The sequence below is a fragment of the Alosa alosa genome, chromosome 12 (genome assembly GCF_017589495.1).
Source record: "Alosa alosa isolate M-15738 ecotype Scorff River chromosome 12, AALO_Geno_1.1, whole genome shotgun sequence".
NCBI lineage: Eukaryota > Metazoa > Chordata > Actinopteri > Clupeiformes > Clupeidae > Alosa > Alosa alosa.
This window is the reverse complement of record NC_063200.1, coordinates 28,503,714-28,531,417: the sequence shown is the minus strand read 5'-3', so window position 1 is coordinate 28,531,417 and position 27,704 is coordinate 28,503,714. Positions and strand designations below refer to the sequence as shown.

The 27,704-nt window shown below is 44.0% G+C and overlaps 1 protein-coding gene across 3 annotated transcripts; it reads left to right on the top strand.

Annotated features, from left to right (window-relative positions):
* Nucleotides 1-152: 152 nt before the first annotated feature.
* kiaa1328 (KIAA1328 ortholog) lies at nucleotides 153-27,024 on the top strand. 3 transcript variants are annotated; one of them, XM_048259897.1, is made up of 10 exons: nucleotides 153-235; nucleotides 738-773; nucleotides 1,019-1,352; nucleotides 1,651-1,766; nucleotides 9,464-9,588; nucleotides 11,084-11,598; nucleotides 12,427-12,522; nucleotides 13,735-13,847; nucleotides 13,989-14,109; nucleotides 26,126-27,024. In XM_048259897.1, exons 1-10 carry the CDS (start codon nucleotides 181-183, stop codon nucleotides 26,406-26,408), a joined length of 1,794 nt encoding a protein of 597 aa, XP_048115854.1. In that variant the 5' UTR covers nucleotides 153-180; the 3' UTR covers nucleotides 26,409-27,024. The 3 variants fall into 3 exon arrangements, with proteins under 3 accessions (XP_048115854.1, XP_048115853.1, XP_048115855.1); XM_048259896.1 differs by having other exon boundaries at nucleotides 157-235; nucleotides 680-773; XM_048259898.1 differs by lacking the exon at nucleotides 26,126-27,024 and adding an exon at nucleotides 21,719-21,871 and having other exon boundaries at nucleotides 157-235; nucleotides 680-773.
* Nucleotides 27,025-27,704: the final 680 nt, after the last annotated feature.

Here is a 27,704-nt window from a genome sequence, read left to right as displayed (position 1 = left end):
TACATTTGCGAAAACTACAGCTAGGCGCCATTGGCTAAAATATTGAATGATGTAACATTTGACCAATGATAGGCTATATTTTTTCAGAGACAACGAATCACCAAATTTAAGGGCGGGAACCAGGTTTAATCTAGAACAGGAACGCCTCAAAAACCTCTTGGAAGTGGCGGTTGTTTCAACATGGCGATTGCCGCAGAGGAACGAAACAAATCTGGGATTTTCTGGATGAATGACAGTATCCTTTCTTTCAGTTGGCACAGAGTAAACATTTTCATTTTCCTTTGACATCTTTACCTTTGTAGCAGTGTGCTTCATGAAATAGATGTCTATGGATTAAGTGTCGAAACAAAACTAAGCTTAGTTGGCTAACATAAAGGAGACATAGAAAGACAGCTAACATAGCAGCCTTAAAAAAGAATAGATAAACGTTACTTCTAACCAGGCAACTTTATGTTAATAGAGCTATAATACCAGTTTTACCTAACATTTAGAATGTGCATTTTTAGGTAAGTTGACATGTTTCGTTGGTAATTTGTTTGGTAGCTTTTAGGCATTGCTCAACGTTTTGGTCAAGTTTGCTGTTAGAACGTGGCAACCCGTTCTCTTGATTACTGGCAAAATGTACGCACAAGTCAGCTTCCTTGCTTTTATCATGGACATTTTTGAGTTAATTTGACAGCTCATTTCAGGCATATTTGTTCAAGAGAGTAGATTGTTGGCGTCCTTAACGTTCACAGCATCAGACGACGATCAACCAATGGTATTCGTCCCAGGTGAGACGCCAAACTTTGCATTAGTTGTCCCTGTAGTTTTCCACTGCTTTGTTTGTAGTATTGTTATCCCTGATGGCTTGACAATGTGGACAGCAAAGACGGCTACTAGTATCACGTAGTTTAAGTTCCCTTACATGCATTGCATTAGTTGTAATAAGACTTTAGAGATAATATGTTTGCATTTATTAGAGTTGTCAGCACATCATATAGCCTATATGCTACTGCTCTCCCCTCTGCTTTCATAGGAGTGAGCAGGAAACTTGGCCTAAGTCGAGGACCAGGGGTTACTGGAGAGGGGAAGGGCAGAGTACAGACAGTCCATAAGAAAGTAAACCCGAGGGGGCCAAGCCAGCAATCGTCCCACTCTGTCCCGTCTTCTGAGGGGAAGTCCTCAACAAGGACGACCCCCTCTACCAGACCTGCTCTAGCTGAAGCCAGGTCTTCAGCTCCAACCCACAAACCCTCTGAGAATCCATCTAGCTCACTAGAAGCGGGCCATGCTAACACCAAGCCCTCACTGAAGGACCTCTGCCCAGAAGACAAGCGGCGCATTGCCAACCTCATCCAGGAGCTGGCCAGGTAAACTGTCTGTGCATTACTGCAGAAGGAGTCTGTCATTGCTCTGATAGGAGAACTTTGTGTAATTACTGAGGAAGGAGGTGGTGTCCTTCCCAGCAGGGCATTCAAGTACTAATTTGTACCAGTTGGAAGGTCTCACCCATTTTTCTTACTGGTTCTCAAGCAGCCACATGGCAAAGCAAGCGGACAAGATGATAACTGCATACATATGTGGTTGCGGTGAGGTTTTGGATGAAACGGATGTTGTATCTCAGCAATGTCAATGTAGCTTAGATCTTTCTGTGTGTTCTTTCTTCAGAGTGAGTGAGGAGAAGGAGGAGTCAGTCCAGAAGTTGAGAGATGAACAGGAGACGTTTGAGAGGAAAATCCTGGAACTGGAGCAGCAGAACCAGTTCATCGTGCAGGAAAGAGAAAGTATCCTTTTTTTAAAACACAAACAAACAAACTTTAAGAAACCTTTACATTTATTTTGGTTCAGAATAGACCCATGTCAGGCTGTACTGTCGTTCGGGGTTGAGTTGTAAAACTGACACTTTGCTGATCTTTATTTTAATCTCTCGGAGTTAACAATGGTTGTTGGTTGAGTTCTATATTTGGGGAGATCGGAGTAAGGTGTTACATTGGTGATCTCTCCAAAGCTAGGGGTGGTCTTTAAACTGGATTAGCTACAATGTGTGACACCATCCCCTGACTCATCATCATCTTGTTTATTTTAGGTCAAGGTCACCCAAAAGTGAGCCTTTTCACATTTTTTCTCAAGGTGTCGTATTTGTTGTGTGGGCTATTGAAGGCTCTGGCATGTTTTCTACTCTAAATTGGAGATGCAACTGGTCTCAGAAGTGGAAGTTGAAGTGAAACATTGTTACATTTAACATACAAATGACATATCAGACGAGAACAAGTGTTTTTGCTGTGTCTGTGGAACTAAATTTTAACTTGTTAAACTTTAAACATCTGGGCTGGCCAATTAAAAGTTGGTCTGTGGGTGAACTGCAACAAATGGCCCATGCTGCATATAGGGAAATTCAGGAGAGGCAATTTATATTTTGCCCAAGTTATGACTTTGAGTAATGATTTAGTCTGAGACCATTATTTTTACTGACAGGTTTGGCATAGGTTTTTTTTTTTTTTAGAAGTGATTTTAATGTTCACATATAGTGTTGAGTTCAATTTTAGACATTTAAATAAAAAACCTCTACATTCACAGTTACTTCTGTGTTTTCAGTTGCCTAATAATCCAATGTGACAATTTGCAGACAGTTTGAGGATGTTGTTACAAGAGCACCAAATGCGCTGCAGTGTATTACATGACAATACAATAAATAGGCCATTTTATTAGGGGTCTGAGACATACTGTAGGTGTTTAATGTTGTATGCCAGTATGATTCATTATTTTGCAGTCATTGACATTGTGAGAAAAACTAAGAAGTGTGACAACTTGCCCCGCTCTCATCAGTGAGTGTGTTAAGAACATTATGTTATGGCATAAGGTAGCAAATCTATTTACACAACTGTTGCTTGGCAATGTTTGCACAATGCTCTAGATCCAATGTTCCTGTTCACAAATGTCAGCAGCAAAAGACAGAAGTTGTAGCTAAATTTGCCACTTAAGCTTTTGTCTTCTCTAAATCTGAAGAAAGAACTTTTAATTTAAGTCTCTCTGGTTTGTGTAAAATGCTAAATTTGCCACTGTAAGTATTTCTCATTGGCTAGTTTAGCTGTCTGATACATCTCACTACTGTGTAATAATCTTTAATCAGCACAGAAGGGTTTATACAGTGTTATATAGGACCAGAGAGTGCAGTTAGAATAAGTGGTTCCATACATTGTTAAAAATGCACTTCCCCAGGCTTTTACTCTGTGGGAACACCAGGTGGCAGTGTTTACCAAGAAAATAGCCTTTGGCTCAGGGCATGAAAGGAGAGCCACTATGGCAGAATGGGGCTGTGGTGTTCATAGCCAGGTACCTAAGACAGTCTAGAAACGTAATTGTGTTTGAGGATGGTCTGGTTTTGGAGGGTCTTGGCAGAAGCATGTGTAATTTTTGGTTTTGACTGCTTCACCTTGAGATAAACAGACCTTTTAAGGTCTTTTGTCCACGTAGAGGGGTTTTTATGTGTAGTTGTTTGAGACATGATTTTTTTGATGTAGGCTACAGGAAATTTGATCTTTTGCGGACGGTTGGTTCTGAGCTATGGTTTGAGTGCTCGCGTCTGTATCCGTGCAATGTTGATTTTGTTTGTAGTTCTGCCGCTGGCAGTGGTCTCCCACTCTCCATTATACAGCGATGCGAAGAAACACAGTGTGTGTGTGTCCATCTCATGCCAGCCAATTACATCCACAGAGAGACTCCGCACTGCCCACAATCCTCCACCACGTTTTTTTTTTTTTCCCCTTCTGCTTTTGCTCAGGGTCAAGAGGACGAAGCGGTGCAGCCCATTTCAGTGAACGACCCTCGGCGGCGAACGGCGTGGAAGACTGATGGCTGGCTGGCCAAATTGCACAATTGGCAGCAGAGCTGCAAAATTAAGAAGCACACAACTCAATTAAACGCACTTAAGCTGGCGGCCTTGGCATTTGAGCCGCAGTCCTAAACTCCATTAAAAAGAGATTTGGGGGTGCTGGCGGAAAAGGTACGCGTGTGGTTGAGCAAGGAAACGGGCGAGCCGTGTTGCGCACAAGCGCCCCGCGGAGACAGCCGTGCTCTTAAAAGACCCCGGCGAGACGCACCGCCTATTTAAACGCCCGCCGAAGGTGGAGGGGGGAGAAAAGCAAAGGCAAACAGACCCGCAAAGACTAATCTGCGGAACAATCAGGTCTTGTCCTATCCACCACGATCAGAGTTATCACAGGGATATTGGAGAGAGTGAGTGAACGAGGGAGGAAGAGAAGGAAAGAGAGGGAGAGAATTGAGAAAAATCGTTGTTTAAATTCTGTGCGCAGGAAGAAGTTAAGGAGCTCATGTTGAGAATGAAATTAGGATTTGATCAAGGCTCTCCTTGGCATTCTTGCCCACGTCTCCTAACTGTAGATTCCATTACAGGCGGAGGGTGCAGAAAATTGGTCTTAACCGGGAATTTTTATTAAAAAGTGAAAATGAGCCTCAGAAGCAAAACGTAGTCATCAAGCACACACACACACACACACAGACACACAGACTTTGACACACTCACTCACTCCCTCGCTCTCTCTCTCTCCCACACACATACCAGCCACCTCAGGCTAAAGCAGTTTCTCAGGGTTAGAATGAGCTTTCTCTGCTGTGGTCCTGGTGGAGTGCGATGTGTTAACACTTTGATGAAAGCGGTCAGAGTACACTCCGGAGGTGGCATGTTTTCATCTGTCCACAACCAGTGATTGGACTTTGCTTTGTACTCTGCACCTTTGCTTTTCAGTGATGCACCGTAGCCAACTGTGTGTTGTGCTTTCTGCTTTTTCCGGCTTTAGTTGGCTGGTGCTGTTCTGGAGAAGGCCCACGTTTATAATTAAAGTATTAATATTTTCAAGTGAAATCCTCATTTTGGGCTCAGGATTGAGTTGAGGGAATCACACGCTCTCTCTCGCTCTCATCACACCAATTTTCTGCAGGCAGTTAAGCTTTCAGACATGCTAATATTGGAAGTAACAAACCGCGTGGCCTGGATAAATGAAATCTAATCAGATTCGTAATGGCAAATCTTTCGCAAGTCATTTAGGGCAAGCCGTCGCCTGTGTAAACGCTCGTCCTCACATCGATTTACTTTCCCACACAAACACTCTCTTTGCCTCTTCCACACACACACGCACAATTGCAAACATGGGCCAGGCAGGAGTGTTCTCTCTTCCATGCTGTTTTTGTTCCACCTTGAGTCGAGATTTCATTATTTAATATCTGCCCACAGTGAGAGTGAACCATATTGACAGAGGCCGTCTAAAATACCTGCCAGACAGACACACACACACACACACACACACACACACACACACACACACACAGAGTCACTATGTGTATTTTTGGTTGGCGTAGTGGGCCAGGAGGCGAGGAGGAGGAGAGAGAGGAGGAGATGGCGCCTGCGATCTTCCTTGCTGATACGGGGGCTGTGAGTGCATACTGTAGCTGCCGTTGGCCAAGGGCCAGCTGTGGTGGCCACACGGGATGGGAGCCCTGGTGCATCATGGGAGAGGGAGAGAGACTGCTATCAGCAGATCTGGCCGACTCAGACTGCTGCTCATGTGCACGCACACTAGGGATATGAAAGCCTCCATTACGGCTTGCATTGTGTGTGTACGTGTGTGCGTGCGTGTGCGAGCGAGCGAGTGCATCCACACGCTTATGTTTCCATGCTTTTTTTTTTTTTGTGTTGCTCACCATTCTCTATCAAGATGTCGTGTTCTTTGGGGATTTGTAGCAGCCTCTTTTGATAAATGTATGAGGCTTTAGTATTCAGTACTAGTAAATAGTTTGCATTGGCCCCTATTTCGTTTCGAGGTTACCATGGTTTGACTGATCTAACTCTGTGACTCAGCAAATGTGATCACAGTGAGTCCAGTGAGTCACAGCGTCATAATTCAGGCTATGTGAGCTGAATAGGCCTACATAAAAAATAGTCACATTTGGCTCCATCCTTGATTATTACAATGGGTATTACATATTAATGTATTAATGTATTAAATATTAAATATTAGATGGAGGAAGTGCTGAAGTCTTAGTCAGCACTTGCGTATGCTGTATGGTGTAACGCTTCCGACTCGCCGGCATGAGTCAGGCCGGACAGCTCGAGCATTGCATCACTTCCTCCACTGCTGCATCAAACCCTGCACTTTGGCCATGCAGTCGAGATCAAAGCACGCACTTAATATTGAAACACTCTTTGAGCTTTTTTTGCGCAAAAGTTCAGCTCTAGTGTACTTGGTGTAAGCTGGTCGTGTGTGTGTGTGAGAGTGAGAGAGAGATAGGGAGAGCGATTGTAATAGTCATCTTCTTTGAGGCCAGGGTATTTGGTAGGATCGTGGGTGTGATGGAGGCTGATTGGAGCAGAGAAGGCTTTTGAAGCAGCTTGTTTAATAGCTGTAGAACTGCAGCTCTTTGTGTGGTGCTATTTCACTGTCCGAATGTTAGCCATTGGTTTGGGTCTGCAGCAGTTGAAGGCCACTTCAGATCCTTTAGAGACCCAGGTCATGTGTGCCTGACGCTTTGGCACATTATGCGGATTGCTTAGTTGTGGACAGATTTAAACAATGGAGTAGTTTATGCAGCTTAAATGGTGTATACTGAGTATGAAAGAACAGTTTATCATTCTGCTTTGATGTTATGGTAGCGAATGGTTAGAACTCTGAAATTATTCATTTGCTGCTCTCATTCGTACCACAGTTGTCGTGGCGATCCCACATCCCCGCATCAGTCATCATTATGATGATTTGCATCATCAGTCATTCTGATCCCAGTTCAGTCTGCATTGTGATCCTGGGGGGGGGTGCTGATCTAGGAACAGTCTCGTCCAGCTCTGTCTTTACTCTCGCTGCTGTCATTCTGTCTGATGCTATATCAGCAGAGCCGCTCTGTGGCGTCTGAGAGGTGATGCCTTAGGACTTTTTAGTTGGCCAAGTTTGTCAGTTGGCCACAAGCTATGAAAAGTTTTTGGCTGTGTGTGTGTGTGTATGTATGTTGTTTTTTCAAAGATACGGAGGGAAAGGGAAAGGGAGAGACTGGTTCTGTCATTAGTGGACCCATCAGGCTTGCTATCGGTTCTGCTCCAGATCGGTTTTGTCTGGTTCTGCACTGCTGGCTGTGTGTGTGTGTGTATGTGTGTGTGTGAATAAAAAGCATGCCAACATCCTGTCACCCAGCCTGGCTGTCTGCCTGCTCCTGCCCAGCCAGATCCAGATGGAAATGTTGGTGTGCGAGACTCTCAAGTGTGTGAGTGTGTGCGTGCGTTTGTGTTTGTTTGTCAGAATCCTAAAACTAACTTTGTTTTCTGCATTTTTGTAGCTCCTTCACTGCTGCAACAAGCTTGAAACCTACATGTAGGAGATTACCACAGGGAATTGTGTGTGTGTCTCTTCAAGTATTAAAGCATGTTCATGTCAACAGTATGTGTTTGTTTATTGTAGAAGTATTTGTATCAGTGTTTCCCACAGAATTGGATTCAATTTGTGGCGGTAGCTGACTTTGACAACGGGGTGGAATTTAAGATTGTCTTGGTAGTGTATAGGTCTAATTGAGTGCCTGTCACTTTATGACGTTTGAGGGAACCCTTGCAATTGTAACACCGTTGAAAGGCTGCTGATGTGTGGATGCAATTCATAACGTTTTCTACATTAAAATAAAGGTTCGTACTTCTCCTTGGGACAAGCACTTTTGAATTTTGGAAAACACTTTTACATTTACATCGGGATTTCACAAATATTCAGTGTCAGAGTCAATAAAATGAGCCCTTCAACGAAATTGACAAGCAGCTTAGAAGTAGGCTAAGCATACTAAATTCGACATCCAAACAGTATTCTAACGTTAGCTTTGAGAGACTGCTTGATTTCATAACTTAACTTAGTTTAGTCTCTTCAATGTAGCCTACTATGCTGTGATAAGACCTTAGAGTTCACTTCAATGCAGCAGTTTTGAACAAATTTGCGCAGCATGGTCACGATGCTAAGCGGATTTAATAGCAATTTAGCCAGACGTCTTCTATGCAATGCTTCTATGTTGCAACAACAATCCTTCAACAATCGTGAATATATTTTTAAATGCACATGCAGAGGAGGGGCAGAGGGCTGCGAGAGAGAGCGGGGCGGGGCAAGGAAAGGCTGCGTGCGTAAAAAGCGCAGCTCAATGGCAATGCAAGGATTTGACCTTATATTTAATTTAAATTATAGTATATGCATATAGTTTGTTGTATAGTGCAGTATATGGATAGTGTATATAGTGTACATTGTAATATATAGTTTGTCGTATAGTATATGGATAATGTATATGTAGTTTGCTGTATAGTATAGTATATGGATAATGTATATGTAGTTTGCTGTATAGTATAGTATATGGATAATGTATGGCCTAGAGGGAATATCATCTCTGCTGTCCACATGTCCCTCAGATGAGGGTTATTCTGATTGGGTCATGAGGTCCTCATAATAACATGGGATTTAGTCTGTTGCAAATGAAATTAAACATAGAATATTCATCTGTGGCGGCCGATTTCTATTTCGTGGCGCCCCGCCACAGATTAGTCAATGTATGGGAAACACTGTGTATTTAGTTCAAAGGAAAACGTATGTGTTTATTTGTGTAATTTATCATTACCTGTTGGCAGACAATACATCTCAGATCAGTGTGCAGAACTGTGTAAAAGTGTGTGTGTTTTGTCTGAAAGTGCATTTCTCTGTGTGTGTGTGTGTGTGTGTTTTCGCCAGGTTTGTTGTGCTCAGCTTGTTCTTCCCCTGCAATGGGGCTGTAAACACATTTGTTGGTCTGAAGGCTAACTGAGGCCAGAGAGACCACTGGACCCCAGAGTGCTGTGTCTGGTTCTACTCAGAGATGTGTGTGTGTGTGTGTGAGAGAGAGAGTATCTGAGAGTGTGAGTTCTTGTTCTTTTGTAGGTGTATGTCTGTTGCTTGCCTGTGTCTAGCCCTGGTTTGACCCTGAGGTGTGTGTAGGTGGGCTGCTGTAATTATTACCTGAAGGCTATTCTGTGTTTTACTCAGTATAAGCTGATGCCTTACAGGGATACTGCGTTTGAGGGGCTGTGTCTGTGTGTGTGTGTGTGTGTGTGTAGCTGAGTGATTGTGTGTTTGTGTGTGTGAGAGGGTTCCTGTTCCTGAGTGTGTTGATATGTGTCTGTTGGAATGTCTGACGGTTACTTATTCCTATTTGTGTGTGACCAAGAGACACTGTGTGTGTGTGTGTGTGTGTGTGTGTGTGTGTGTGTGGAGATACACCCCAATAGCTGTTTATTCGTTGTAGAATTCCATTGTCCTCTGTGTGTGCATGTGTATTTGTGAATTACCATGAGGCAGTATACTGTATGCGTGTGTGTTTGTGTATGACCATGAAACACTCTGTGTGTTTGTGTGTGTCCAGTACTTTAGTGTGCTTCTATGTATGTGTGTGTTGAGACCTTGACCATGGCGCCGTTGCTGAGGCCTGAAGCAGCAGTACAGGGAGTGTCAGGAGCTGCTGTCTCTCTACCAGCAGTACCTCTCACAGCAGCAGGACAAGCTCAACCAGTCCATCGCCGAGCTCAACCAGGCTCGCTCCCACACCAAGGTAACCTGTGTGTGTGTGTATCTATCTGTCTGTCTATTTATTGTGTGTGTGTGTGTGTGTGTGTGTGTGTGTGTGTGTGTGTGTGTCTGGCTTTATATGTGTGTCTTTTTGTGATTTTTTTTTTTTTTTTTTTTTTTTTTTTTTTTTTTTTTTTTTTTTTTGTGGCTTTTGGTTCAGTTAAGAGAATCACAAATGGGATGTCTGGCTAATGCTAACAGCGCTATTCTAAACCCTCTCAAAATAGATCAGTCTCACCCTGTCTATGTGAAGGGAAGTAGTTGGGGATCGGGGATCAAGAGATTTGGAAGCTTTTTTTTGTCATGGTGCGCGCCCACTTCTGTAGTTGTGTATGTCAGGTCCAGAAGTGGTGACACCACTTGTCACCACTCTATGTCCATCCTTTACCTTGCATCCTATTTTCAGAATTTCATTTAAATCCATGATCAACTTATTTCACTTTTAACAGCAGTAGCTGAGTGACCTTCCACACTCATAGTCTAACCATGTGGTCAGAATGGCTTGTCCATAGAGTACATAAATTCATCATGACTACTGTAACCTAAATGACCAGCATCCCTAGATGGATCATAATCTCCTGTGACCCCGGAGGTATCCTTTAATGCCAGATGTCAGCATTGCCCAGAGAGCTGGTCTGAGTACAATCTGACAACATGGAAATGCTTTGAGGGGAGATGTTCTGTTCTGCTGTTTTGCTCATCTTGCTCTGTGCATTTAACTGGACACATCAGTCCTTAAGCTTTTAATGGAACACCCCCTTGAGTCGTCTAACCATACCCCCTCCTATCCTCCCGACCTCGTACTTTCCCATCCGTTGCCTACCCATTAATGGTGACTACTCTTAGTAGGGAATGATGCCTTTGGGTGGTCTGGGCACCGGAGTACGCCAGCGCTACTGAGTCATTATCCTGTAGTTCTGCTACGGCAAAGCTGTGCTGCCTTAGAGAGTGAGAGAGTGAGAGAGAGAGAGAGAGCCCTGTCCTTACAGGATCCTTGCGTTTGACTAATGCCCCTTGCCTGACCCTTGACCTTCTCCTGAATTAGTCATTGCCAACGTTGTCATGATGAAGGCGGACGCTCCCTTGTGTTTGTATTACTCGCTGTGTGGCCCTCGCAGGGCTGCTCTGGGACCCTGCTTACTGTGTGTGTGAGTTATTGTGAGGTTTAAGGGGTGAAGATCAGTTCTGTTGGTAAGAATCTCTTCTCCTATTCTGTCCTCTGTTTATCTGTCGTTCTTTCCTTCCCCACTCTCCTCCCCTCCTGTCTTCTGGCTCTGGTCGGTCTCTCTGTCCTCTCCTTCTCTCCTTGCCCCCGAGTGTGAAATCAATCTCTCTCTGCTTCAACCCTCTCCTCTCTCCTCACTCATATCCTGCTTGTGATTCAAATGTGGTTTAAATAGTCGTTTGATCATTTTTTAGTTCAGTTGGTTCAGGTGTGTTAAACCCCAGTCTCCCTGTGGGTGTCTTTCTCTCTCTAGGCCTCCAGAAGTGAAAGGTCAAGCCATCGGTCTCGCTCCGTGAAGCCCGGGATGCAGGACGGCTCCTATCTGGACCTCCCGTCCCCCCGGGAAACGCCCTGTCACAGCGCCACCGCTCCCGTGGCCCGCGCCCGTTCCCTATTGGCCAATCACGGCCGAGCCCCGGCCACACCAACTCCCGCCCCTCTCTCCTCCACTGACTCTTCCTCCGTGAGCGACTCCAAGAACAGGTCGGCCGTTCGGCCCAGGAGAGACCACTGCGCCTGCCCCCACCCCCACCCCCACCCCCAGGGGCGCGAGAGCGGGGCAGAGGAAGGGGAGCGGCGGGGAGGGCAGGTGGCAGCAGCATCAGCAGCGCCCCCTCCTGGCTGGGAGGACTGGGAGGAGCGTCGGCGGCGCCTGGTGGAGCAGAAGAGACAGCTGGAGCAGGAGAGGGAGCGGCTGCAGCAGAGACTGGCCCTGCAGGAGGAGCGGCTGAGCCAGCAAATCCAGGAGACACGCCTGCTGAGTGACGGGTACACACACACACACACACACACACACACACACACACACACGAATCGTATACTGGCAGGTCTGTTAGTAATGCCAGCTGAACGACAGAAGATGTAGCCCACTCTCTCACATGCAGAAATGCACACAAAAATACTCTCTGTTTGACTTGCATGAATGTACACACACACACAGCGATGCACACTCATTCTAAAATACACTGACCAGAGCAAACAGCTCAGGCAGATGTGCTTAATTAACAGCACGAAGTGTGACATACTTCTGCTACCTGCTGTTACACACAAACAAACACACACACTCACACACTCACTCACTCAGCAGCTCAAGTCCCATCTCCAGTGAATAAAGCCACATACAAACACACTCTGTCACCCATGCACACCCGTCTGCAGTGTGTGTTCCGCTCACTAAAAACACGCTTCCCCACATCATGCTGCACAGCTGCCGTACAGCAGAAAGCACTCTCATTTACACCAGACTGGCACAGAACTCAGCATGGGGCCTTCTCCACAAACTTAACTAGACATTCCTTCTCGCTCTCTCTCTCTCGCTCTCTCTTTCTCTCTTTCCTTCTCTCTCTGTGTCTTTCGCTCTCTTTCTTTCTCTCTCTTTCTCTTGCTCTTTCTTTCTCTCTTTCTCTCTCTCGCTCTCTCTCTCTCTCTCTCTCTTGCTCTCTCTCTCTCTCTGTCTCTCTTGCTCGCTCTCTCTCTCTGTCTCTTGCTCTCTCTCTCTTTCTCTCTTTCTCTCTCACGCGCTCTTTCTCTCTTTCTGTCTCTGTCTGTCTGTCTGTCTTTTGCTCTCTTTCTTTTTCTCTCTGTCCCTCCCCCCAGGCTCCAGGACACAGACGCTGCTGGGTTGGAGAAGCCTCTTCCCAATGGCAGCCTCCTGGTCCAGCAGCCGCTGGTCAATGGCTGTGGGGGACACAGGTGAGCGCTGCCGAGCGTGGCATCGTGAAGCTTAACATGGACAAAAATCCTAAGAGCGAAGCTTTTCATATTTATAGTGGTTCTTTATGTGTAGTCGTGGAAATTAGTGGAAACTTCATGTTCTAATAGAAAACATGTTCTAATAAATTTTTACAATATATGTTTTATTTATCATCTAAAATATCATTTTAAACAAATTCTACAGATGTTTTTCATTCCCCTGATAGGTTATGAAATGCATGTGCATTCATATTACATACCGGTACTTAATTCCACCATCCTGTTATTAAAATAAAACATTGTATATTTTTCCTTAAAGTACGGTATTTATGGTAAACAATTCCTTAGGACTTAATGAGGAATTCATTTTCCTCTAAATATTAATATATAAGAAGTACAGTAGGTACATGGAAGGAATTGAGCAGATGCATATCAAAACATAATCTGAAGGTTGGAAAGATAGTCGAATAACATTTTGACTCCAGCTGGAATTGGCTATCTGCAAAGTTCAGCTCAAGGACTTCGGAAAGATAAACTTCAAGGTGCCAAGCCAGACGTTAGCAACAAAAATGGAATGGCCGATTAGCTTCACATCAAAAAGGTAGCTTTGCAATTTCTAAATGATGCCTGAGAAACAGTTTTAAAAACAAATATTCCAATTCTTCCATTGATTAGGCGAGACAAACACACATTAACTAGACATAGTTGTGTGACTTTCTAATGAGGAGACATAGCACTCCAAAAATCCTCCATAGAAGGGCATGGGATTAGTTTGTAACGTGTGTTGTGAATGCATCGTACCAATCATGTGTTGTAATCTCGCCGCTAGAGCGAGGTTGGTGTGGTGAAGCCTTGTGGACGTGCAGTTCTGCCCAATAAGTGCCCAAAGTGCGTTGCAATATGGCTGCCGAGTGGAGGGACTTACCTAAAAGGACTGGTTGTGTCTAGGAGTTGTGAAGCCCACGCATAAGATTGACACAGTCATCAGACAGCACTGTGCACAGAAATGCAATAAGCATTTAAGATCATACAAAACAAAAACGGAAATGAATATTCTATTATTTCATTGACTGAATATGTGTGAAATCATAAAAAAATCAGATTTTGATTGCTTGAATTAAACTAGAAATTATTGTGTCTTACATTTTACAATTTAGGCAATCCTGATCTGCATATATTAACAGACTTAACTCTTTTTGTGTGTGTGTGTAGTGAGGATGGGGGGAACATGTCCCGTCTAGTAGGCCCTGCTGATGTTCCAAACATTGAAGTTCTTCTATGTAAGGATCCAAACTCAGCACCTCCCAAACACTTGACCTTACAAGGTAAGGTCCCCATAACACACGCACACACACACACTAATGTTGTTATGCAATATTTCTTCTTTTGCAATGAATGTGATTCACCTTTTCACGTACGGTCCCAACTCCTGTCTGCATGGGTTGTCTGTGCCCTTCCTTCATCAGAGCCCCCACCCCTGACCAAAAAGGACATGGCCACCTCTCCTGCTGCCCCCTTCATGCCCCCCGCAGTCCCCGTCATGCCCCCCTGCCTCCCTCGCACCCCGCACCACCCTCGCCGTGCCAGGTGAGTCACTCTGACACCTCCCTACCTCCTTCCCTCACCTCAGAGATCATCTGAGATTACAGTCCTCTGCTGAAAAAGTGTAGTGGCGGTCGGGTCCTGGAAGCATCAGAAGCTAGTTTTTTTTACTGGAATGCAATAGGAAAAGGGCTAAAGCAATTTGATCTATAGTGTATGCTTGTGTTCACCATAAATGGACACAAGTTCAAAGTGTGTGCGAACAATTAAATCCGAAACTAACTTAAGTCTCTGCTACTCTTTGCCATTCACAAAGACGGATACTCAAGCTTGTGAATTGAGACCTGCAGTGTTTTTTTGCCTCAAGCTCGCATTGAGCCAGCTGGCTTCCCTTGTTATCTCTACCTTAGTTCCGTTGCACTAATTAGCAAATTCAGGCAGCTGATGTATAATGCTGGGGAAGACTTGCTAAACCCAGACCCTAGGTGCAGTCCCTGTCCAATTTAATACATCTCTCCCAGATCTCTGAACTCTCTGGAAGAAGTGAGGTGACCCTTGATTCTGATCGGGCTGTTCCTTTGTTGGAAAGTACAAAAAAAAGCACAGTGAAACAGTGTTGTCTCTTGCCTACAGACTCTTGACACTCCAGTGCTGTTTTTATTTGAGATTTTTATTTATTTATTTATATTTATTTATTTAGAAACAAAATCTCCACACCCATCCCACTGTCTGAGTCTGGACCTTGCACAGAGCTCAAAACAATATTCTCCCCAACATTGTTTAGTGAGCCTGCCATGTGATGGGAGAGGTGTGTGTGTGTCCAGACAGACACCCCAGGAGGAGACACACTAGCTCCCCACCCTCTCTCTCTCTCTCTCTCTCTCTCTCTGTGCTTTGGTCCCTCTCTCCCCCCTGTTCTAGTGTGTTCTCTCAGTGTGCTAGGCACAGGCGCTAATTGTATTTAGAGTGCCACAGCTTCTGTCACAGATGCAGAGGCCTCACAAAGAGAGGAGGCAACGAGAGAAAGAGAGTGCTGGAACTGTTAGAGAATAAATGATGTGTTTTTGTCTTTTCAAAGGGGGTAAAGAGAGAGCGAGTGAGAGAGAGACTGTGTGTGTGTGTGTGTGTGTGTGTGTGTGTGGTGGGGGGGAATTTTTTTTGACGAGCTAAATGAAGAATTTTTTTTTTTTTTTTTTTTTTTTTTTCGGCTCTCTTCTGCGGGCCCAACTCTGAAGCTGACAGGAGCCAAGCTGGGCTGCATTAGCCTGCCTGGCAGGAGCCTGCCCACCTCACCCTCTCTCCCAGTAATGAGAAAAGAGAGGGATGGGGAGCGAGCGAGGGATGGAGGGAGGGAGGGAGGGTGGATGAGAGGCAGAAGAGAGAATGAATCCCTGACCGCTTGCATGAGGGAAGAAGGGAAATTCATTTGTTTTCTGCCCAGAAAGGCGATTAATGAGACATCTTGTTGTGTGTTTTATTCATGCAAAAGTATTTCTTTCTTTTGTTTTATGTGTGTGTGTGTGCACGTACATACGTACGTGCCAATATGCGTGAGCAGCATAAAAGGAAAGAAATGCTCATTATTTGTGTCACATTTGTGAAAAAGCTCTTCCTATTTGTATATTTTTGTAAAGCAAAAAATGGATTTGAATTCCTCCCCACTTTGTTCAGGAATATTAATTGACTCATCTGTCCTCTATTTACAAGACATTCTTTGATGCCTTCTACTTCAGGAGTAAATAATACAACAGAGGGTTGGCATTTTATTATTGTTGAGAAATGCTTCAACAAGGCAAGATTTTTATATATCGGCATATGCGGAATGTTGCTGATTATCTTGAAATTACTGAAATCATAGTAAGGGCAGCATCAAAGGCAAAGTTGTCGTTGTAAGGTTACTTAACAGTGCTAATAATACTCAAAGACTATCGCTAGCAACTAGCTAATTATGCTAGTCACAGCAACTTGTCTGGGATGCAGTATTTGTGCACATCAGTGGCGTATAGCTTATTGATACTCATTTGAATGCCTTGCAGCAGTAGCTGCATGTCGGAGGTAGGGGTTTCGTTCAATAGTCCACTATTATAACCACTAGTCAAGGCTGTAGGCAGAAGTCAACTAGTCGTGGACAAAATGGCTAAAGGCTAAACATCTGTATGGAAGTACTTCATTGAAAATGAAACCTGTTAGTTGTGTACAGCTGTGCTAAAGTACAATAAGAATACATCTACTAAGATGAAACACTTAGCACTAGCAGTCATGTTGGGAGCAGCAGTACTGCCGCATAGTGACTAGTCGACTGTTATTAATTGTGAAAAACTTGACAACTGGTAAAAATCATGCAACCCTTCGTTTGAGGTGTGTCTTCGTTCAGTCCTATTGAAACGTTGTGTTTTTGTTTATATTATTCATTCAGTTCTCTTATTTATTCATCCATGTGTCAATTATTCACGTGGTGTGGCCTAAACTGCCTGTGAAGGTGTTGTGTGTGTGTGTGTGTGTTTTAAACAAATATGGCTTAATGAGCAGATATGGGAGAGGGAGAGATCAGTAACGACGTCAAACGATGAAGGCTTCATGCATAAATAATGTGAAGTTTTTCCGGGGAGGTTGCATACACGTAGCTTTTTAGCCTAACTATTATCTGTCCAGGCATCCTTTCTCCCCTTTCGCAGACTCTCCCTCTCTCCCGCAAGGAAGACCGGAATGTCTAGCTGTGACCTTTTGTCTGCCTCTTTCTCATCACTTCTGGCTCTCTAGTTCCACTCTCTTGCTTTCTCTCTACTCACTGTACCTCTTACCCCCCCACATCTTCCCCCTCTCAACACTCCTATCTACCTGCCTTTTTCCTTTCCCAACACACTCTCTCTCTCTCTCTCTCTCTCTGTCCCCACACTCTCTCTGTCTACTACTTGTCTCTCTCTCCCTCACCCCTCCCCCTCTCTCCCTCTCCATTCCTCTCTCACTCTCTTGCTCCCTGTCTGTCTGTCTGTCTCTCTCTCTCTCTCACTCTCACTCTCTCTCTCAGGTGGTTGGGTGGTGCCATGGCTCTTGGTTGGCTGAGGTGAGGAGCACATGGGGGCATAAATATTTGATTGGAGTCCAGCATCCAGGCATCCCCCTCCCCATTCTCATTTGTGCAAATCAATGAAGTGTGTCATTTTAAAGGCTTTATTTTTTTCCTGAGGCAACCTCAAGAGTGTGTGTGTGTGTGTGTGCGTGGGGGAGAAGCAGCTTCTGATTTCTTTTGTTGTCTGTATGGATGAAAAGGACTAATACAGATAAAAAAAGAAAGCAAGGCGCAGTAGCAATTCATTCTTTTCCATTAGTCTCTCATTTCTCTTAATCTTTCTCTTTCTTTCTTCTCTCTCTCTCTCTCTCTCTCTCTCTCTCTCTCTCTCTCTCTCTCTCTCTCTCTCTCTCTCTCTCTCTCTCTCTCTCTCTCTCTCTCTCTCTCTCTACATCTGGCTCAAACCTTCTTGCAAGCCATCATAATCACTGTACTTTGTGCACTAACTCATATTTATAGAAGAACGAGCAATTATGGATACAGAATATACAAGACCAGCCCTCTTCCCAAAAGTCATTCACACTCTTTACTGGCTTGCTCACATTCTCTAGCTAGCTCACTCATTCTCAGAGATGAAAAGGTGGGCTGTCTTTTCGTTCAACACCTGTCTGCAAAACCTATCCTCACCCCTCCCACCCCAACCTCCATCCAATCTATTGACACAGGGCATCTTTTATTTAAGTGCCGTTCTAACACCGTTCTCATCTGAACAAGATCGGTGTGTGTGCGTGCGTGCTTACGTGATTACGGCTGTCTTTGATTGACAGCACCCACAGTGCTGCCAGAAGTTTGAACGTTCCCTTTGAAGTGTGTTTTTTTTTGGCGCCGCAGGCGCTGAATGGAACGAAAAACCACACACACACACACATTTGATTTGCTGTTTGCGTGTCAGACGAGCCTGCTGATGCACACGCTCAGAGAAGACGTCAAACGGAGCGTTATGCGCTGCATGCGATGCCAATCTCGCGGAGGGTTTTGATTGGATGAAAGCTGCAGGTGAATGGAGCAGGGTTGGCATTTGAGGTCAATCAAATTTCGAGTACTCCAGTTCATTGAGTTTATGGGATTTTTTGTTTTTGTTTTTTAGAAATATAATTTTCCATGGCACAGCAGCTATTCAGGGGGCCAGAGGTGATGCATATACTCAGTCAGCCATTCGATCATTGAATCATTCAGAGAGATTTTCTTTAGACAGTGCTTATGGGTATAACTGGTCAGGATTGGTGCTGGCAGTCTATACATTGTTTGATATTGTGGTATAGTGTAATTGTATTTGCCCTTCATACTGAGTCCGTGTAACGCTTTGCAGTGCTGTGTTCTATTTGCAGAATTCACATGAAAAAATATAAAAATTGGCTTAAAAATCCATTATCCATTCTTTAGGACGGCACAGTAAATGGGTTATTGATGCTTATTTTGATTTTCAATTGAGCACAAATACGATTTTCTGTTCAGAAGTTAAACATTGAAACGATGCGTCAATTTTCTAATTTTCCTTTTTTTTGCGCTTGTGGTTGGACTGAACCACACCGGGGGGAGAACACCATCTAGCTGGGCCAGGCTAGATGGTGGACGAGAGCGCCGCCTAAAGTTGTTTGTGATTTTGACTCATTACTTTAAAGATTAATAAATACAACTTTGCCGATTTTTTTTGGGAGATGGGACGTTAACTCATTGAATGCCAAGCTGTTCGGAAGCTTTGTCCTAGAGTGCCAGCAATCTAGACCATTGTTGATGATTTTTGTACAGCCACAGCATATTCTGTTATAGCTATGAACACATACAATGGCTTGTTTAAAAGGTGAGACTTTAAGCTCTCAGTGGGTGCAAACCGTGTATTTCTACACGCCTCTGTTCCTGAGAAATCCCTAAGCTAAACAGTGGCTAGTTTTCATCAAAATCGCTGTTTTTTTCTAGAAATGGAGATATAACGTCTTTCATGAAATATGAAGTGTTGCCTGTAAACTTTCCGGGAAGTGATCAGCAAGACCTGGCGAGACTGCCACCTAGTGATAGACCCACGAAAATGGCTTGGTTTTGAGCTGACGTGGATGCGTCACTGATTCGACCCAAAGTGGCAAACAAGTTATGATAAAATGTCCAGATCTTGCGTTTTCATGAGTTTTCGATCGTCATATATTTCATTTCCATTCATCAGAGTTCCCAAAATCACATATAAGGTGTGTTGGAGTGTCTAGTTTCGTAATTTAAAAAAAAAGCTAAAAACGTAATATTACGTTTTTGGCACTCAACGCATGGGAAGGAAAAAACTTAATATTACATTTTTGGCACTCAATGAGTTAAACATAACTTTTAGCCTATGTTAAACATATCTACAGTATATTTGAATACCATGGCCATGCCATACCATAGCAAATAATAATAATAAACAGAATGCTTTGCCATCGACGTCAGTCTAAGCTATACAGGCCTAGGCTACCCCAAGCACTGTTTGACATCGGACGTTTGGGATACGCAATTTCATACAGGCTTGGAATGCACTCAATTTATAACTTCAGATATAACAGAAATCCGTAACTGTGCTCAATTGAAAACCAAAATAAGCATCAATAACCCATTTACTGTGCCGTCCTAAAGAATGGATAATGGATTTTTAAGCCTATTTTTAAATTTTTTCATGTGAATTCTGCAAATAGAACACAGCACTGCAAAGCGTTACACGGACCATACTGTATTGTATATGATTGGATCAGGCCCATATTGTGTATATTATACATAATGTATGCTATATATATATATATATATATATATATATATATATATATATATATATATATATATATATATATATATATAAAAATAAATAAATAATACTTACCTTTTATGATGCTACATATATTCATAGATTGAGATGCTTGTGTGTCTTAGTATGACAATATGCCTATTAAGTGAAGTGTATGTATGTATGTGTTTATGTTTATTGACAGTATTTGTAGTTTAGCCACATGAAGAGTACAGTGTACGTCCTGTGTGTCTCTCTCCTATGGTATTAGTGTTTGCCCCGTTTCCCACCCCTCAAGTCCTGTGTGTGTGTTTGTGTGGTATCTAGTGGCCTGCTATATGGAGTCGGATCCTGCATTATTCATGCCTTTGTGTCCTGCCTTGATGGATGGCTGTAGGAGAGGCCTGTCCGTTAAATAAATCAACAAATAAATATGCAAATGCTCACATTCCAGGAGGGAGCCTGGTCAAAGTCCCTCCCAGTCAACTAGCATCACACACACACACACACACACACACACACACACACACACACTCTCTCTCTCTCTCTCTCTCTCTCTCTCTCTCTCTCTTCTCTCTCTCACTAGCTCGTTCTTTCATTCTCTCCACACTAAACGCTATTGACAGGCAGAAGGAAACCAAATGAAGAAGACAGATTTAGTTACTTGGTGTCCAATTTCTTCTCCGTGCGGCATTATCCCCTTTTGGAGTAGCATTACCACCTCCCCCTCTTTGTGTGTGTGTGTGTGTTTTGTGAAGGTGTATTAAGAAACTTATAGAAGGGTCTTTTGTGGAAGAGTGTATGTCTAAATTGGTGTGCATGCGTTAAACTTACAGGTAAACTGCTTTACAAATCCTATGTCTACTAAATACTAAAAACGTACCGTACTCTAGTTTTTAGAACTCCGTCTGTTACCCCTGTGCAACTATCATGTAATAAAGATTAGCATGCTAATAACACACAATCAAATAAGCCAAGGTAGGCTATACACATCTGCCATTTACAACAGAGAGAGAGACACGAGAGAGAGAGACAGAGAGAGAGAGACACAGAGAGAGAGACTTTGACTTTTAAAATCCCTTTTATTGAACCATACTATGGATCAATTACTCAATCCCCATTAATACACAAGGCAAACCAGTGGTACAGAATGTTGTTTCACCATTTAAAAATCAGTCTTCCATCATCAGCAAAATGAATCAAGTCTTTACCCACACACCATTTACGTCCAAACCAACTAAGGTTATTTGTAACTTGAAAGAAGGCATATTCCACTCTGACCCTCGACTCCACTAACCCTTTAAACATTTCCACTAAATTCACAGATATCCCCTTCTCCCCCAATCGATTCCCTTTCCAAATGGTCAGCTTTGCTTGACCAATTTAAAAGTTCAGGCAGCCGCACAGATCTTTTTTGGCTTTGGAGTACTTGACCCCGCAAATGAAAAGTTATTTCGAGAAGGTAAAGCCTAATCCTTGAAACACTGCCTCCAAAAGATGAAAAAAGGAAACCAATTGTAAGCAGTCACAAAAACAGTGGAAAATTGTATCAGGGACATCACAAAACCTGCATATGGGTGAAACATCAGACCTCAGTTTTGCTACAAAGACCTTTGGCACTGTGCAGCACACACCACTGAAGGTCACCAGATCTTTTAGGGATAGGACCCTTATACAGGACCCTCCATGAGGGTAGCAAGTTTTGATTACCCCCAAAGTGAGTCCTCCACTTTGTATCACATCTGTCCCTGAGCACATTAAAATTTGCACACTTAACAAGAGCATTGTACAGAAGTTTCTTGTCCGCTGTAACAAAATGCACATCTTGCATCCCCTTGAAGGAGAGCAGTCTCTGTAGGATCCGGTATTGGGCAGTTGGGAGTGATGTACAAATCAGGAAACCGGGCATCAACTGGACTGTCCTCAAGCCAACGATCAACACAGACCTACAGCCCAACATAGATGTGAGCTCAGGAACAGAGAGCCAACGTCCAGCAGTGAAATTAAGCAGGTGTCCAAGTTTCGTTATTTTTGCTTAGCTTAACATGGATACAACGCTTGCAGATGTCACCCCTGCTTTTGACCAAAAAGGATTTATAAACAATGGTTCATCTATGCCATAGTGTTCAAACCGATACACCCTAAAGTGCCTCCAGGCTTGTAACACTGAAGTATAAAAGTCATTAGTATGAACACAGTCAAAACTCGACACAGGAAACAGATGCCTGTCAAAGAACAAGTCAGTCTTCAACAAGGCAAGGCCAAAGTCCACCCATGGGAGGCCAGTCCCATACAGCAACTTCTGAGCAGACTGAAGTCTCATTGCCTTCACTTCAGGTGGATCAGGCCTTGACCCCCTTCAGCCAAGGGCAAGTACAGCGCTCCAGGAGGGAGCCAATGATTCTCGTCCCAGAAGAAGTTCACAAACCTCCTCTGTAGGGAGGCCAGAAGATCTGCAGGTGGGTTTAAAACAGTTAATCGGTGCCAAAGCATTGAAGCAGCCAAATTATTGACCACTAGCACTCTCCCTCTGTACAACAACTGCAGTTTAATCCACTCCCACCTCTGCAACCTTCCTTGCACCTTCTCAGACAATCCCTCCCAGTTCATGTGCATGTATTGTTCAGTGCCAAAGAAGATTCCCAGGATTTTCAGCCCCTCCCTGCCCCACTGCCATGCCCTGCCATTGCCCTAGCAGCAGAGAGAGGTTTTTCCCCCAGTTCACTCTGGCAGAGGAGCTCTTCTGAAAGGTATTCAAGCAAACTACCAAATTAGCCATATCTTCTTGTGAGCGTATGACAACATTTATGTCGTCTGCATAGGCAAAAAGCTTCACTGTTGCGGGATTCCCAGCAGTGTCCTGAATGGGAAAACCCTGGAGCTTCTTCCGCAACTGTATGAGCAAGGGCTCGATGGCTATGGTGTATAGCAGCCCAGACAAACTGCAGCCTTGATAATGCCTCTGCTCACAGAAAAGGGCCTCGTAAGTGACCCATTGATCTTGAGCATACTGTACACATCTGTGTACAGAAGCTTAACACACGACACAAAAAAAGGGCCAAACCCAAATGCTTGAAGTGTGCTAAAGATGTAAGATGCCCACTCGATCAAAAGCCTTTTCTTGATCAAGAGAAAGGAGGCCGACATTATGGTTCTCCACTTTAATTAAGTCCAACATGTCCCTTATAAGAAAAAGGCTGTCAAAAATGGAACGCCCTGGGATGCAATAAGACTGGTTCAGGTGAATGATCTTGTCCAAGACTGCTTTAAGACGGTGTGTGATGGCTTTGGAGAAAATCTTGATGTCTGTCCCAAGGAGCGACACCGGCCGCCAGTTTTTCAGGCACGCTTTTTCACCCTCCTTTGGCAAAAGTGTAATCACCGCTCTCCTGAAGCTTAATGGCAGTGTTTTTTCCATCAACCCCTCAAGAAGTACGGCATACAGATCAGGCCCAATAAGGGACCAAAAAGTCTTAAAGAATTCCATCCAACCCTTAAAGACCATCCAACCCTGGCGTCTTCCCTGTTGACTGCCCCATAGCAGCCTCAGTCAGTTCACTGAACGTCAGAGGTCGTTCAAGGGTACCCTGGTCTTCCTCTGAAAGGCGGGGCACCTCTCTCAAGAGATCCTCTTTTGTGCTCATATCACAGGCCACTGCAGTGTAAAGGTCCTGGTAGAAGGACAAGGCAAAGGAGAAAATCTCTGTTGTATCTGTGGTGAGCCGTCCCTCTGGCAGCCTTATGTTTGTGATCAGTTTCTTCTCAGATGTCCTCTTCTCCAGCCCAAAGAAAAAGGTGGTGGGTAAGTCCATGTCATTATGCTGTGTGAAACGAGCTCGGACCATAGCCCCATATCCTCTCTTCCCACAGGTTTCTCAAGAGCATCTTCTTCCTTTCCATCACTTCAGCTGCATCCAACCCCTCTCCACTGCTGAGGTCCATAATCTCCTGTTCAACAGACCTTATTTGTCTCTTTAGTTCACCCGACTTATTGGCTGTATACTGCAGGCAAAAAACATGAACCTGCTTTTTCCCTACATCCCACCATTGACTTAGGGATGGGTAAGAAACCTTACTCTCTCTTCAGGTCTCCCAGAACTGAGTGAAAGATCCCACAAAGTTGTGATCCTGTAATAATCTATAATTGAACACCCAATGTGAAGAACGTGGAAGCCTTTGTGTCAAAGGAAAAGAGACAGAAATATAATGGTGGTCTGAGAGGAAAGTGGGTACTATGCTGCTTCGACAAAATAAACCCCTATGGCTCTTCTGAACATACATTTTATCTAGCCTGGCAGCTGAAAAAATATTAGCACTGCTCCTTACCCAAGTGTACTGTTTGTCAGATAACAAGGTCTTAAGAGCATTGGCAGATCTTGGATGGGGTTCATCATGGTTCCTGTCCAACATGTAATTTACGGTACAATTAAAATCTCCGGCTAATAAAATCGCACCCTCTCTTTGGGGCAGTCTGATATTGCCGATTTCAATTTCTGAAAAAAATCTATACGTTCAGCTCCAATATTTGGAGCATAAATATTAAAAAAGGAAAGAAGAAACCCATCAACACTCACATCAACACATAGTAATAATTCTGCCTGGTACAAGTTCAACAACATCTGTAGGCTGCCACTGTAACTGTTCTGAAAATAATATGGCAACCCCAGCACTGGTATTAGACCCGTGGCTTAAAAAACCTGGCGTTTCTACTCTCTCAGCCACTCTTCCTGATTGTGCAAGTCTGTGTGTGTCTCCTGCAGGAACAACACACTACATGCCTTTAGAGCTACAAAATCAAAAAGAGATCACCTTTTATTCCTGTCACGGCATCCTATGACGTTTAAGGAGCCTATATTAATGCAAGCCATGAATACTAGAAAGAGGTGGAATGACAAAAAACCCATCTTAAAAATGATACCGTTACGCACAGAGAGAGAGAGACACCGAGAGAGAGAGAGAGAGAGACACTGAGAGAGAGAGACAGACTAGGAGTAGAGGACCTGGGCACTGCCGAGAGGGAGGGATGGTCCCTGGGAGAAAATGGCAGGGAGTGATTAGATTGGGAAAGAAGGAAGGTGAACCATGAGACACTGAGAGAGTTGTTGGAGGGCCGCAAATCATGGCAAATACAGACTGGGAGAAACCCATTCTAGATAGATTGTGGGTGCAGTTTGGAGGACCGGAGAGTGGGTTTTCTCGTGCTTGCCTTGACCCCCCCCCCCTCATCGTACACCCTCTCCCGTATTGTGTACAGAGAGTGCGGCGTGATGTAGAAGAAAGTATCTTTACTCTATCTCCTCGTTTCTCTTTTCTCCAACAGAAACGGGGCTGAAACTGACTTTCTGAAAGCATCATCTTGGACACGCAATCTCTCATCACCCCATAAAAGATGTAGAAATCCCTTTTTCCCTTATTTTTTCCTGAACTGCGCTGTTTCAGTACTTAAACGTGCCGCGCACACACACACACACACACACACACATTGCTGCCGTGAACTCATTTATTCATTCACACACACGTGCCACAACAACCACCGCCTGCCCGCCATCCGATGCAAATGTATGCTGCTTAAAATGAGAGAGGGATGATGTTTGCAGCGCCAGTGGAGCGTGTGTGAAGAATTCATGTTTTATGTCTGTAACACACTTGTCTGTCCGTGTACCCTCTGAATAATTTACCGTCTCTCTATTAGCTTAATCTGCTTGGGCAGTCGTTTCTTTCTTTATTTCTCTCTCTCTCTCCCCTTTCTTTTTTTCTGTCTCTTTTTTCTTCTGTCCGCGCTTGCGGAGGGCTTAGGGGTCAGTGTCGGGTGTAATGAGAGGTTCCCTAAAGAGTTATACAGTTGGGAAGGCTGAACAGTGCATGTCACTCACAACAGTCGGGGAAATAAATGACTAGAATTTTAATTTTGTGTGTGTGTGAGCGGGTGTGTGTGTTTTGTGTTTGTGTATGTGTGTGTATTGCTATCCCCATTGCCTTTATTCCACAGAATAACATTACATTGATGCTTCTAAACCTTTAAAATTAACAGGCTGCAATACTGGAACATTGTAGCTACATTATTTACAAGTGGAACACACCTTTTTGATTTCTATTTTTAGGCTGAAACATTTTAAAAATCCTTAAATCCTTACACCGTCTACATTTGAGCTGCTCCAACTTCCACTGTGCTGTACAGCTGAGCAGGTTTTGTGAAAAGGTTTGTACTTTGTGACCTAATGTGTCTGTGATGTGCTGTGATGTTGCAGCCCCAACTCGTCCTTGATGGAGCTGCTGGAGATCTTCAGCCCTGTCTCCCTGGCGGAGTGTCCGGGCCACACCAGCGCGCCCCCACCAGCGCGCTCCGGCCCCCCCACCACGGCCTCCTCTCCCCAGCCTCGCGCTCCTGCCTGCCCCCCCACCACGGCCTCCTCTCCCCAGCCTCGCGCTCCTGCCTGCCCCCCCAGGACCCAGAGGAGAGCCAGATACTGGAGGACATCTTTTTCATCTGCTGAGCATCGTTCTGTGCACACATGCAAATACATGACCTGAGAGTGCACACACACACACACACACACACACACACACACACACACACTTGTGACTGTAACTGAAGGCCCAGTCAGTGTAAGCAGTGTGTCTTTTGATCACCACTGTAATGCTTTACAAGAAGCCTCAGTGAATAAATTTAACTTGAGCTGGAAGAGGCAGGCTTTGCTTTTAGTGCCTGAGAGGTGAACCACATAAGAAACAGAGGAAGTTAATGAAAAACAAGGGAAAGAAAGTGAGAGGGAAGACAGACTGGGATACCGATGGTTATATTGCCTTGCCACATAGTGTTGAATTGGGACAGGCTAGTACTGTATGTGCATATGTTTGTGTGTGGGTGAGAGTGTGATGTACACATCAGTTAGTTTGTTTGTTATCAGTGAGGAGGAATTAACAGTGATGTTAGTAAAAGGAAATTCTCTCTCAAACATACAGACAACTGCCCCCCACCCCAACACACACCCATACAAGTCACTTGTTGTCCTTATTGACATTCCAAATGCCTTCTTGCATAGTCTCAATTACTCGTAACCAAATCATGATGTGGTTGATGCTTTATTTTAATATCTTTTTTACTTGTGTGTTTTTAATGTCAACATATTAAAATGTATTTATATAAGCCCTCTTGAGCAAGGCTGAATAATTTAATCCAATTTCATTTTTTTTCTTCAAACCCAAGTTCTAAGCAAACACCGCTCTTTAAGTTATGACTTACTAAATGAGTGCTAACCGCTCTTTAAAGAAAGATCAGTGCAACCATAGATCTCACTCTTTCTTTTTCTCTCTCTCTCTCTCTCACACACACACACACACACTCCTACTCAGATACATACAAACTAGCACACATACAGACAAGCCAGCTATTGGCTCTGAATCTTAAATAGTGGATTAGTAAGTGACTACTCCTCATTTACATGGTAACGTGTGGATAGGGGCAGAGTTGTCAGGTTGCAGTTGCCACAGTCGTTTTTCCTGAGTGACAAACACTTGCCCAGAGCGCACACACACCAGACAGGGTCACAAACAAACGAAAACCCTTAAGGGCCAACTCGCTAAAGAAGTCATTTCAGTGAGTGAGTGGGCTGAACATTAACTATTGATTTACAGTCATTTGAACTCATCGGCACACCTCTTTGGAAATGCTACATGTAGTTTATCAGTGTCAATTAAGCTGAATTGAAAACAACATTAGGCAAATAACGTTGAGTGAAAGAAATCTCGGATTTATCACGTCAGGAATATGCTGGTGTGTGTGTGTGAGGGAGAAAGAAAGAAAAAATTGTTCTCACACCAGACTGC

What these genes read in the sequence shown, in the direction of transcription:
- kiaa1328 (XM_048259896.1), top strand. An exon ending in ACACGCCTGCTGAGTGACGG is followed by an intron (nt 11,599 to 12,426) that starts GTACACACACAC and finishes CCCTCCCCCCAG; the next exon opens with GCTCCAGGACACAGACGCTG. An exon ending in AATGGCTGTGGGGGACACAG is followed by an intron (nt 12,523 to 13,734) that starts GTGAGCGCTGCC and finishes GTGTGTGTGTAG; the next exon opens with TGAGGATGGGGGGAACATGT.